Source organism: Callorhinus ursinus, unplaced genomic scaffold (assembly GCF_003265705.2).
Source record: "Callorhinus ursinus isolate GAN/ISIS: 27379988/994484 unplaced genomic scaffold, GSC_fseal_2.0 scaffold10, whole genome shotgun sequence".
In the NCBI taxonomy this organism is placed as follows: domain Eukaryota; kingdom Metazoa; phylum Chordata; class Mammalia; order Carnivora; family Otariidae; genus Callorhinus; species Callorhinus ursinus.
The window spans coordinates 66,050,950-66,064,441 of record NW_027397072.1 but is presented as its reverse complement, the minus strand read 5'-3'; the positions used below and the strand labels follow the sequence as shown (position 1 = coordinate 66,064,441).

At 34.5% G+C, this 13,492-nt stretch overlaps 1 protein-coding gene across 4 annotated transcripts in view; it reads right to left on the bottom strand.

Annotated features, from left to right (window-relative positions):
* CLHC1 (clathrin heavy chain linker domain containing 1) overlaps window positions 1-13,492 on the bottom strand; it is a 38,066-nt gene that overhangs the window by 12,407 nt on the left and 12,167 nt on the right. For 3 of the 4 annotated variants that reach the window (XM_073897696.1, XM_025868828.2, XM_025868827.2), the window contains exons 4-10: window positions 12,431-12,564; window positions 11,863-11,919; window positions 10,299-10,500; window positions 10,076-10,188; window positions 9,608-9,701; window positions 8,123-8,229; window positions 1,042-1,216 (exon numbers count right to left, since the gene is read on the bottom strand). In XM_073897696.1, coding sequence (XP_073753797.1) covers window positions 1,042-1,216; window positions 8,123-8,229; window positions 9,608-9,701; window positions 10,076-10,188; window positions 10,299-10,500; window positions 11,863-11,919; window positions 12,431-12,564 — 882 coding nt within the window. The remainder of the gene's footprint in view (window positions 1-1,041; window positions 1,217-8,122; window positions 8,230-9,607; window positions 9,702-10,075; window positions 10,189-10,298; window positions 10,501-11,862; window positions 11,920-12,430; window positions 12,565-13,492) is intronic. The other variant, XM_073897697.1, reaches the window with a different exon arrangement.

The window sequence follows — 13,492 nt, the reverse complement described above, 5'->3', positions numbered from 1 at the left end:
GGCTGTCCCACTAACCCTCCTCTTGTAAGATCCCCCCAGAATTATACCCACAAAATCCTGGACTAGACGGAGTGAAATTAAGGTGAAAAGCAAATACATAGGTGTTGTGCAAATGGTTGACTATAATAGATGCTGTTTTAATGTCCTGCCCAGATCCTCCTTCCCCAGCTGCTCTGGGTATTGGCTGCCAATGGCTTACAGGTCCCCTTCTTCTACATCCAATTGCCCTTCGCTGGTGGGAGCCACCATGCCTAGGAAGTTATGCCCATCCAGGCAGCCCATAGCCCTATTAGAATCTAACAGAGAGGTACAAAAGGCTGGCCCCTTGCCTCAAGGGGGATAGCCCTGTGGTGTGGTTTATGCTCCAGAGCCTTATAAGGTTAGAACTTGCCTGAGATTACATCCTTTCTTGGCTTCCCAAACACACACACGCTCTTTTCTAATCTGTTTCACTCACTCCCGTATATGGTTTTCTGGAGAAGCCCTCCCTCTATCAATCATGTACACTCAAATTCCTGTCTGAGGCTTTGGTTCTAGGGAATCTAACCTAAGGGGGCTCTAGTACAAATCTCCCAATCTGTATTGAAACCTAACTCCAAGAAGCCATCTCCTGTCTATCCTTAATGGTTTGTATGTTCTAAATGTTACCTTGGTCCACATCCATCCTGCTTATAAGTTTTCTCCTAGATTTATTCTTTACATGCACCCATAACTTATCTGGATCCAGGTTCCTGCCTTATCCCTCTGAGTAGCAATGATACTGATTAATCCTTTTCTACCCTTACCAATCAACTTCTATCCACCATTAAGTGGTTATGAATCATCCATGAACTGCCATTACTCAACTCCTGATCTGGGCTCATTGTGACTAGGCCCCATTACTGCATGAATGCTTAGTAAATCTTTTTGACCAATTAATTTCAATAGAGACTGGAGATAAATGTTCAAATAATGTACTAATAAAAAACTACTGAAATCTTGAGAATAAACAACTTTATTAACCAACTATCAAAATTAAGTTAAAAGCTTTACTTTGCTTACCTTTCCTGGGTGACCCAATTGATAACTAAATCTAAACGTTTTTCAGATAATCCACATTTGATTCCTTCCAGGGTTAGTTCTGCATCAATAGGACGTCTACATGCATGACTTGTGCTAAAGATGGTCTCAAAAAATAAGAGTAATGGAAAAGGCTTGCCTCTAATCTTTCCAACAGCTATAGAGAGAAGAAAAGTTTTTGAGTTGAACACTTTAAGTAATTAATAGTTTGGTTTTTCTTACTTCATATTATTTTCATCTTTGCATCTTCAAAAATTTCAATCTAGGGGCACCTGGGTGGCTTAGTCATTTAAGCGGCTGCCTACGGCTCAGGTCATGATCCCAGGGTCTTGGGATCGAGCCCCGCATCGGGCTCCCTGTTCAGTGAAGAGCCTGCTTCTCCCTCTCCCTCTGCCTGCCGCTCTGCTTACTTGTGCTCTCTCTCTATCCCTGTTAAATAAATAAATAATAATCTTTAAAAATTAAAAAAAAAATTTTTAATTTCAATCCAAAATTACATACTTATAATTTTTAACTAATGTTTATGGATTAAACATTACATTTTGGACAATGACTAAATAATATCACATGTTATGTGAAAACAGAGGCAGACACTGGAGTGATATGTCTACAAGCCAAAGAATGCCAAAAATTGCTGACAGCCAGCCAGAAGCTAGGAGAGAAATATGGAATGTAATCTCCCTCAGAGCCTTCACATGGAAATTTTAAAAGCTGAAAGAATATACCACCAGCAGACCTGCACTATAAAAAATGTTAAAGGTAGTCTTTCAAGCAATAGGAAAATAATACCAGATGGAAATATGAATCCACATGAATAAATGAAAACCAGAAATGGAATATGCTATGAATATAAGTATTTAGAAGTATACTGTTTTTATTTAATACATCAAGTGGTATAAAATCACCTGAGGGTAGAATGTGATAAGTTAAAGATATAATCTACAAACACTAAAACAACAACGAAAATAAGACAACAATTATAGCTCATAATCAGCAAAGGAGAAAAATGGAATCATGAAAAAATTCAACTAATCCAGGAAGAAGGCAGAAAAAGAGGGGGAAAATAGTAAAAAGAAGAGGTAAGAAAAATAGAAAACGAAACTCAACCATGTCAACAATCACATTAAATGTAAGTGACCTAAACACTCCAATTGAAAGGCAAAGATTGTCAGAGTGTATAAAAAAGGAGGATGTCAAATAAATAAAATCTTTAAAAAAAAGTAGAATCCAAGTATATGTTGCCTAGAAGACACTGACTTTATTTTTTATTTTTTAATTTCAAGTTTTTATTTAAATTCTAGTTAGTTAACATATACGGTAAAATTGGTTTCAGGTATAGAATTTAGTGATTAATCACATATAATAACACCCAGTGCTCATCACAATAAGTGTCCTCCTTAATACCCATCACCCATTTAGCCCATGCCCCCTGCCTACCTCCCCTCCATCAACCCCCAGTTTGTTCCCTATAGTTAAGAGTCTCTTATGGTTTGCTTCCCTCTCGTTTTTTTTTTTCCCTTTCCCCTATGTTTATCTGTTTTGTTTCTTAAATTCCACGAGTGAAATCATATGGTATTTGTCTTTCTCTGACTGACTTATCTCACTTAGCATAATACACTCTAGCTCCATCCATGTCATTGCAAATAGCAAGATTTCATTCTTTTTTTTGGCTGAGTAATATTCCATTGTGTGTGTGTGTGTGTGTGTGTGTGTGTGTGTGTGTGTGTGTGTAGATATATAGATATAGATATACATATACATTTATATATACACACATATATAGATAGGTGTAGATATTTTCTTTATCCATTCATCAGTCGATGGACACTTGGGCTCTTTCCATAGTTTGGCTATTGTTGATAATGCTGCTATAAACATCGGACGTAGGGGTGTATGTAAAAGACAGTGACTTTAAATACAAAGACACAAATAGATCAAAAGTAAGAATATGTGAAAAGATATATAATGCTAATACTAATAAAAAGAAAAATGGAGTCACACTTCTAATTTCAAAGCTTACTACAAAGCTACAGTAATCAAAATTGTATGATACTGACATAGGATAGATATCTAGAGAAATATAATAGAATTAAGAGTTCAGAAATAAACTCTAAACATTTATAATCAATTGATTTTTGACAAAGGGGCCAAAATAATTCAATGGATAAAGAACAGTCTTTTCAACAAATGGTGCCGGGATAACTAGATATCTACATACAAAAGAATGAATCTGGATCACTATCTTACACCATACATAAAAACTAACTCAAAGTAGATCACAGACCTATGTACAAAACTCTTAGAAGAAAACACAGGATCTTAAGTTAGGCAAAGACTTCTTAGATACAATATCAAAAGCACAGCTATAAAAGAAAAGATGGGTAAATTAGTCTTCAACAAAATTAAAACTTTTGTGCTTTAAAAACCAGCATCAAGGGGCCCTTGGGTGGCTCAGTCAGTTAAGTGTCCAACTCTTGATTTTGGCTCAGGTCTTGATCTCATGGTCATGAGTTCAAGTCCTGCACTGGGCTCCATGCTGGGCATGGAGCCTCCTTAAAAAAAAAAAACCCAAAACCAAAAAACCCACCTTTAAGAAAGTGAAAAGAGGGGCACCTGGCTTACTAAATTGGAAGAACATGTGACTCTTGATCTTGGGATTATGAGTTTGAGCCCCACCTTGGATGTATAGATTACTAAAAAAAAAAAAAGAAAGAAAGAAAGAAAAAAAAGAAAAGAAACTTTAAAAAAAAGGGAAAGTGAAAAGAAAATCCACAGATTAAAAGAAAATATTTGCACATCATCTGTCTGATACGAGATTTTTATCCAGGATATAAAAAGAACTGTCACAACTCAATAATAAAAACACAAATAACATAATTTTAAAATGGGCAAACAATAGACATTTCTCCAAAGATATATAAATGGCCAATAGGCACATGAAAAGATGCTCAACACTGTTAGTCATTAGGGATACACAAACCAAAACCACAATGAGAGAACACTTAGCTTTATGAGCACTAAGTAATATATAGAATTGTTGAATCATTATATTGTACACCTGAAATCAATATATAACACTGTATGTTAACTATAGTGGAATTAAAATTTTTAAAAAATAATAAATCAATTGATCCACAATGAGATTACCACCTCACGTGGATTAGAAAGGCTACAACAAAAAGACAGACATTAACAAGGGCTGGTACGGATGTGAGGAAATTGGAATCCTCATATATTGCTGGTGGGAATGAAAAATAGTGCAAACAGTTTAGCAGTTATTCAAAGTGTTAACACAGAGTTACCATATAACCCAGCAATTCCACTCCTAGGGATCTACCCAAGAGAAATAAAAACGTATGTCCACATAAAAACTTGTACACAAATGTCCACAGCTGCATTATTCATAATAGCCAAAAAGTAAAAACAACCCAAATTACTAACAACTGACAAATGGATGAACAAAATGCATTATATATCCATACGATGGAATATTCATGTTACAGCATGAATGAACCTCAAAAAGATCATGCTAAGTGAAAGAAGCCAGTCACAAAAAAACACTTATTATATGATCCCATTTATATGAAAAGTCCAGAATAAGCAAATCCATACAGATGGCAAGTAGATTAGTGGTTACCCAGGGTTTAGAGAGGGAGCAGGGGGTAGAGAATGAGGAATTAATGGGTACAAGGTTTACTTCTGGAATGATGAAGATGTTCTAAAATTAAGTTATGGAAATGGTTATACAACTCTGTAACTATAGTAAAATTAATATAAAAATTGTGGAATTTTCCCCAGGAAGGCAATAAATTATATTAATAGGCTAAAAGGACAAAAACCACATGGTCATCTCAATAAACGCAGAAAAAGTATTTGACAAATCTAACATTCATCCCTGATAAAATTCTCACCAACTATGGAGGGCAATTTCATCAACCTCATAAAGGGCATCCATGAAAAATCTACAGTTAATATCATTCTTAATAATGAAAAATAAGGTCAAAAACAAGACAATGATATCTGCTCTCATCACTTCTATTCAACACTGTAATGGAAGATCTAGCCACTGCAATAAGGCAAGAAAAAGAAATAATAGGCATCCATATTGGAAAGGAAGAAGTGGAACCCTTTTTTAGCAGATGACATGATTAGCTATGTAGAAATTCTAGGAATACACAATAAAAGTATTAGAACTAATAAACAAGTTTAAAGAGGTCACAGATACAAGATCAATATATAATAGTTAATTATATTTCTATATATTACCAACAAATAATTTTGGAAATCAAAATAAAAATGACAATAATATAAATATAAAATATTTAAAAATAAATCTGACAAAAGATGTACAAGACCTAAACACAGATTAAAAATCATTTAATTCTCTTTGCTCTGTGTCCCTTATGAAACTATAAATGCTCTCTGGTAGAAACCTCTTCTGTCATCATTCTTTAGGCTTTGGCTACTTTTATATATACCAATTTAAATCTCAGGCTTATAAAAGTTAACAGTTTAACACTCAAAATGTACAGTGTCATTACTCATGATGTATGTATACAGGGTAACATGACCTGATAGTCAGCTATCCAATTGTAAATAATTGTTGGAATGGTTTCTTGACTTTGAGTCCACCAAATAAAAGCTACAAGAATATACTCAGCATTACATCCACTAGGATAGAATGCTGAAAATTGTGCATGCAAAAATATGAAATGGGCCATTTACACACAATTCACAGTCAAATAATCTCTATAAATATATATGTTCATATGCATTATGTATATGGCAACAAATTTTTCATGCTCAAATAAATGTAAAAGAACATTTTTTTCAAACTGTTGAATTTAAAGGGTTTTTTGAAGAAAAATTAATGAAAAACAGGCTGTATATATTTGACATCAAAAATTTCCAATTACAATGAAAATAATAAGAAAAATTATCTGTATCTGTAAGCTCCACTGAGTATATCCCTTCTTTATTTATACCTCTCTATTTATTTCTGAGCTTCTCATCCTTTAAAAATAGTCAAGTTTTAAAATAAAAGAACTTTTTTTATTCTCGGCAACAATTAAGTATCATCCGTCTAATATTGGTGAATTTCTCAGCATAAGATTCACATACCTAGAAAAGTAATAAAAGTTGGCTGTTTTCCAATTTTGCTGATAATTATACCTATTTAAGCATTCCTTAATTGTAAGCTTTGACTTTTATTAAAACTTGTAATCCATACTTTAAGCAGATCCAGTCAAGGGAAGAAGAAAAAAAAACCATAGGGATATACTAATATCACTTTTAACTTCACCAATTTCAGAACACATCCAAAGGAAGAGTTCCTGGATATTTGTAAGATGTCTGAAAATTTTTAAGTAAAATACTAAATTTTTCAGTGTTAAAGAAAAGAACTGAAAACTGAAAACTACAAAACACTGCTGAAAGAAATTTTTAAAGACCCAAATAAATGTAGAGATATACCATGTTTATGGGTTCACTGGACCAAATATCCAATATTGTTCAGTGTCTATTCTCCTGAAATTTATCTATAGATTTAATGCAATCCCCAGAATTTTTTATAGAAATTTACAATCGGATTCTAAAATTTTAAACAGAAATATGAAAGACTCAGAAGAGTCTGGATAAAGACTCTTTATCAAAATTTGATAAAGAAAAACAGAGTTTGAAGTCTAACACTCTGATTTCAACACTTACTATAAAGCAACAATAATCAAGACAGTGTAGCATTAGCATCAAGATAAACAAATAGATCAGTGAAACAGATTAGACCTAAAAGTATAAGGACAACTGATTTTTTTTTTAAAGATTTTATTTATTTGAGAGAGAGAGAATGAGAGATAGAGAGCATGAGAGGGAAGAGGGTCAGAGGGAAAAGCAGACTCCCTGCTGAGCAGGGAGCCAGATGTGGGTCTTGATCCCGGGACTCCAGGATCATGACCTGAGCCGAAGGCAGTCGATTAACCAACTGAGCCACCCAGGCGCCCAGGACAACTGATTTTCAACAAACGCAATTATGTGGAGAAAGTCCTTTTAGTAAATTATCATGGAACAACTGGATAGTTACTGGCAAAAAAAATGCCTTAACCCATACCTCACACCACATAGCAAAATTAACTGAAACTGAATCACAGACCTAACTGTAAACTTAAAACTATAAAATTCTTACCAAAAAATAATAATCATAAGTTAAAAATCTGCAGATTAGACACAGATTTTTTTATGTATAACATTAAAGTCATGATCCATAAAAGAAAAAAAAAATTCACAAATTGGACTTCAACAAAATTTAAAACTTCTCCTAGAATGATACTTCAAAAAGAATGAACAGACAGGCCACAGACCAGGAGAAAATATTTTTAAATCATATATCTGATAAAGGATTTGTGTTCATACCATGGAATACTACTCAACAATAAAAAAGAATGAACTATTGATAGATGCAACACATGGATGAACTGCAAAATAATAATACTGAGTGCAAGAAGTCAGTCAAAAAAGATTACTTACTATGTAATTCCATTTATGTAAAATTCTAGGAAATGCAAACTAATCTACAGTGACTGCAAACAGACTAGCAGTTACCCCTGAGAGGAAGCTGTGGGAGAGAGGGAGATGGGAGGGGTGAGGAGGAGTCAGAGAGAAGGATCACTGAGGGCAGTGACGGAACTTTTGGGTGATACAAATGTCAAAACTTACCAAATTGTGTAAATACATACACTGTGTTGCATGTGTGTCAACTTAAAACAACAAAGCTTTTTTAAAAGGAAGTGGAGCAAATTTGACAAAATGTTAACATTTACTAAATCTTGACAGTGAGTATATGGCCGTTGTACATTTCTCCACACTTTTCTGTATACTTGAAATATTTCCTCATTTAATGTAGAAAACCTAATCAAATTCCTCAATGTGACAGCTAAAAGAAACTGAGTATATAGCAGAGATAGGGCTGGAGCCTAGATCTTTAGTCTCCTATTTCAATACTCTTTCCACTCTATCAGGAGAAAAAAGTACAATTTGCATACATACATGAGGTTCAGAGAAAAATGCTTACCCTTAAATTTGTTCACTGTCCCAATGTTTTGAAGAATTCTTCTAGGACTGTTTGCTGCAAAACAAGCTGCCTTTTCATATTCACCAAGCGACATTAAGTCATTGAACCTACAGCCATTCCATTTCATTATACATTATAATAGTACACATAAAAAAGAAAGGAAAACTGATTAGAAATGTCTAAAACAGACTAACCACAGTAATATAGAAAAACTATATCTAGATTCATTCACTCAGTAAGATGTTTTTTTACTCTTTCTGTAATGTTCTGTCATTTTTTGTATCCTCAGAATAAAACTCACCTGACAGAAGACTTTGAACCTTACCCTGTACTTTACTCCTATAGTACTTACTGCAAGACACAGAAAATGGAAAGAACTTGAACTGAATTCACAATGAGCTCAGATTTTTTCTCTCATATCATCTGCAGATGAAAAGGGATATCAGGGGAAAGAAGAGCAATCTGCTTAGAGACTCAGCCTAGGGGAAATAGTAATCGAAACACCAAGAATGGGGAATTAGAGATCAAGAGGTGTCCTTGGTATTCAGAAGCCTATGTTGCTCTGCCAGGCATCAGACTCCTGATTAATTATGAGACTAACACAACAAGAAAAAATAATAGTTAACTTAAGCCTCTACTCCTCTTCCTAGGGCAAAATGTCTTCAAACCAGCCCTTATCCCACAATTAATAAAACTATGGCAAACAGGATTTAAGGATTTACAGTGTTGCAAATGAATTTGAAACCCCAGAGGAGAAAAACACCAAGATAATACTAAAAAGCAAAATACATAAAACTTTTAATTTCAACAAGGGTTTTGCTCTCATATCTAACGCTGATAAACGTGGGAATGCCTACAGTGTAAGGAAATAGCACAGGCTTTGGCACTGCCCCAAAATGACCTTTGCCCCTCTTTGTACCATATCAGTAAGACAATCCACAATTAAAAATTGTTTAACATATGACTAGGAATATTACATATGTTCCTTACATATTGGACTCACAGCCTATAAATTAATGTCTTAAAGAATAGTCTGAGGTCTCTGTAAGCCTCTATTATACACTACATATAGTAACTTAAACATTAGGAAGAAATGAGAAAAAAAAATGCCTGAATTAGGATAATCTGACTCAAGATGGCATTCTCAAAAACATTTCATAACATCAGGCTAATGGCTAGGAAATGCAAATATATATATAAATAAAACTTAAATCAACACTATGAGCCACCTATATCCTCTGAAAAATCTCCTAGACTACCCATCTAATATTTTTCACACAAAGAATCTATTTTTTTAAAATTCTAGTTTATTTTCTAATTTGTTAGAGTAAAATTGTAAAAATATAAAATCTAGAGACCGTAGCTCATCAAGATGTTAAATAAATGCTAAACATTTATAAGTATTAAATATTTACTTAATATTTAAATAAAAAATAAATGTGGTAACATTTTAACAAGGAAAATCAAAGCTTTTAAAATATTTGCCTTTCAATGTAGCAAAGCAAAATTTCAGCTTCTTTTGCCTTGCCTGGATCGTCTTCAAGCAGTTCTTCAACAATGCCTTCGTCACCTATAATTACTGAAAGCACCACAGGATATTTATCAATCAATAGAAAATAATAAATATATATATGTTTAATTAATCAGCAACTTAATGCTATGGTTTCTAACAGCACCAACCTCTTCCTAAACTGACTGGCCTCCCTGTTCATGTCTCCCGTATTTTCAGGTACATTTTTAGGTATTCTCTCTTAGGCTTACCACATCTACTATTTACCAATTGTCTGTTAGCTGTTGAAGGAAGAAGCTCATCAGGTAATAGAGACATAACAAAAGTAAGTACATTTTTTATTTCTTTAAGCTCAGGCTAGGAAAATTCTCACTCTTTAGATTCCTGGGGGGAAAATGATGTTTTCCATTATTTGTGCTAATTAAAAAATAAAGATAAATTACCAGGTAAACTTTTAGTTTTCTGAATTTGCTCCACAAAGTCTTCAAATGAGCTGCTCATATCAGATTTTACCCATGAAGTAAATGCATTTGAAATAATCTGCAGTCTTTGATGACTACAAAGAAAAAAAAATCAATATACTGAAGCTAAAATCAAATAGTGGAGTAATAGAATAAACACAAATAAAAGCTTCAAACTTAAAAAGTATATAATCAACTTTCATACCGAAACTGTAATTCTTTGTTCAGATTTTCAGCTAAATCTCTCCGTTTTAATGTTACAATCATTTCCTCATCTAACTCTGCCTTTCTCTGAACTGGTACATATTTTTTCAACATAGCCTGTTTAATTTCAGCATATTTATCTTCAAGATGTTTCAGGTATTTAGTGAGAGCAACTAAATTGACAGATTCTTGGAGAGTCATGCCTACAGGGAAAAGGGAACAGGTCAAAAGTGAAACCATGTTGGGGACTCTTGTGCTCAAATGGCAAGTCTTAGCAAAATAGATCATAGTTTGCTATGTTAAGAAATAATTAAGAAATGGTAGCATGAACTTATAACTTACTGAACATAAAAAGAATTGGCACACAATTTTAAATGTGTAGCAGTTTTAAACATATCATCAATGAAAGCTGATTGTCCAAAACTTAGTATCTTAAAAAGTTTTTTTAAGCTTTTTATTTTGTTTTTTATATTTGAGAGAGAGACGGGGGGTGTGCACAAGCTGGGGAAGGGAAAGGGGAGATAGAATCTTAAGCAGGCTCCATGCTCAGCATGGAGCCCAAGCGGGGGCTTGATCTCACGACCCTGAGATCAGGACCTGAGATGAAATCAAGAGTTGAAGGCCACCTAGGTGGCTCAGTAGGTTAAGCACCTGCCTTTGGCTCAGGTCATGATTTGATCCCAGGGTCCTGGGATCGACCCCCACATTGGGCTCCCTGCTCTGCGGGGAGCCTGCTTCTCCCTCTCCCTCTGCTGCCCCCACGCCCGCTTGTGTTCTCTCTCTGTCAAATTAAGTAAGTAAGTAAGTAAGTAAAATCTTGAAAGCATCTTAAAAAGTTTTAATGACCTCACCATCACACCTTGCAAACATTTAAATATCACTGTTAATACCACTAAGAGCTTCTGCCTAACAATTCAGGATTTTTGTCCCAAGATTTCTAACCAAAGATTCCATTAATCTACTACAACAAACTCCAGGGTAATCTGTTTATTCTCTCCAGTGTGAAGTTTATAAAACATGCCAAGCCCTCAGTCCTCTCTCCCTCCTTGCCCCTGTATTCATTATTCATAACAACCCATTTACACCCACTTGAAATGATTCCCTTATTCAGGCCAATTGTTGGCTTTAATGGCATACATCAAAATTCTCTCCCAGAAACCCGCCTGGATTAATCCTACTCAACTTTTAATCATTCTCTTACCCTGAATCCTCTCAGCATTTAATCAGTTTGACTTATTCTCTACTTATTCATATGTACCTTATTTGTAGTTTTATTATCGTAATTTTATATTTGAAATGAATCTAGTCCCTGCTTCCACCAAATGCAGGATGATCATCCAACCTTAGGTGAAATCCTCTGGTATGGAGCAGTTCGTTATTTTCAAGACGTAGTTTCTTCTATTGAAACCAAATCTGACTTCCTAAAATTTCCACCTATTGATTCTGCCTCTGGATAAAAACTGGTGGAAATCCTTAAAAGTTTTGAATACAGTTGGCTATTTTCAAAGTCTCCCTTTTCTCCAAGATGAATATTTGCAATTCTTCTATCCATGCATCATACAAACCTCTCAACATCCCAACGAATTCTACGATATACTCCAATTTCTTAAAATGTGGCTTAGCTGAAGATAAAGAACCAGTGAATGCTGACATCAGTGTGAATCAACAATATTCACTAGAACTTAATACATTATAGTTTTTTCATATATTATACCAGGGATTCTCAAACTTTAGAACTACCTGAAGGCCTTGCTAAAAGACTGTTGAGCTCCACCCCACCCCCACCCCAACTCCCATCCCTGGAGTTTGACACAATAAGTGTGGGGCCAGAATTTGCATTTCTAACAGGTTTGCAGGTAACATGACACTGATGCAGGAACCCAATTTTAATAGTCACTCCCTTATACTTTATATAATCCAGCCAGTCTGGAACTCTCTCAGTCTTTCAGGGTTGTTGAAGTTGTCTCATTCCCTTGTATCGACATGGAGCCCGAGCTAAAGTTGTTTGTGAAGTCTGCTTAAAGTCCTCGTACACTTGCACACATGCATATTGCAGCATATATATACTAATTTGTATGATTGGTAATAACTGAAAACAGTTGGATTTTCAAACATTTTAAAAAAATACAGTACCTGGAATAGGTTTTGAAGGATCTTTGGAGAAAGTATGATATCTTACTTCTTTTGCATCATATTCTGCCCTAAGTTGTTTCATTTTGTCTATTTGCAATTGAATCTTTGAGGAATTATTTTCAATAACCCTCATTCTGAAAAACAGAAAGTCTTTCTTATATTTCTTTCAACTAGTTAATTATTTAATCATAAGATTTAAAGTAAAACAGGTTAAATCATTACTTTATTTTGGAAAATTATCATTTTGAACCATTATGGACTTAGGTGTTAAGTTTACAAAACAATGCCCATAAAAAGTTAACTAACCTCAAAAGTGAGGAACAGTTTTCTTTCAGAGCATCATTAAAATCTTACACTACGATTCACAACCTTACTGAAAATTTGTACGTGTTAAACATAATAATCTGGCCACAAAGTACTATGTCTATTCCCTATAGTTGAAAATTACCTTTGCAAATAAAATTATTTTTGTAGTTCTTTCAGCTTCCTGTGGCTGCTGTAACAAATTGCCAAAAACTTATTGGTAGCTTAAAACAACAGAAATTTATTCTCCTATAGTTCCAGAGATCAAAAATCCACAATCGGTATCACTGGGCCAAAATCAAAGGGCTATGCTTCCTCTTAGAAGCTCTTGGGAAGAATCTATTCCTTGCCTCCTCCAGCTTCTGGGGGCTGCAGGCCTTCTGGGGCTACATCACTTCAATCTCTGCCTCCATGACTACATTGCCTTCCCCCCGCTTCTGCCTGTCAAGTCTCCTTCTACCTCTTTAAAAGAACACTTGTGATTGTATTTAAAGCCCACCTAGATAATACAGGATAATCTCCTTATTTGGGAAGATCCTTAACATAGTAGCATCTGTAAAGATCCTTTTTCCAAATAAAGTAACAATTCCAGGTTCCCAGGATTAGGACCTGGTATCTTTGAGGCCATTATTCAGCCTCCAATAGTAATTTTGATCCTAGAGCTGGAAGAAGGATAGCACCTCTTTGAGATAAAACTGTCTTATTCCAGAAATGGGGATCTTAAAGACCAAGAGGTAGATATAAATTTCTTTTAAGCAT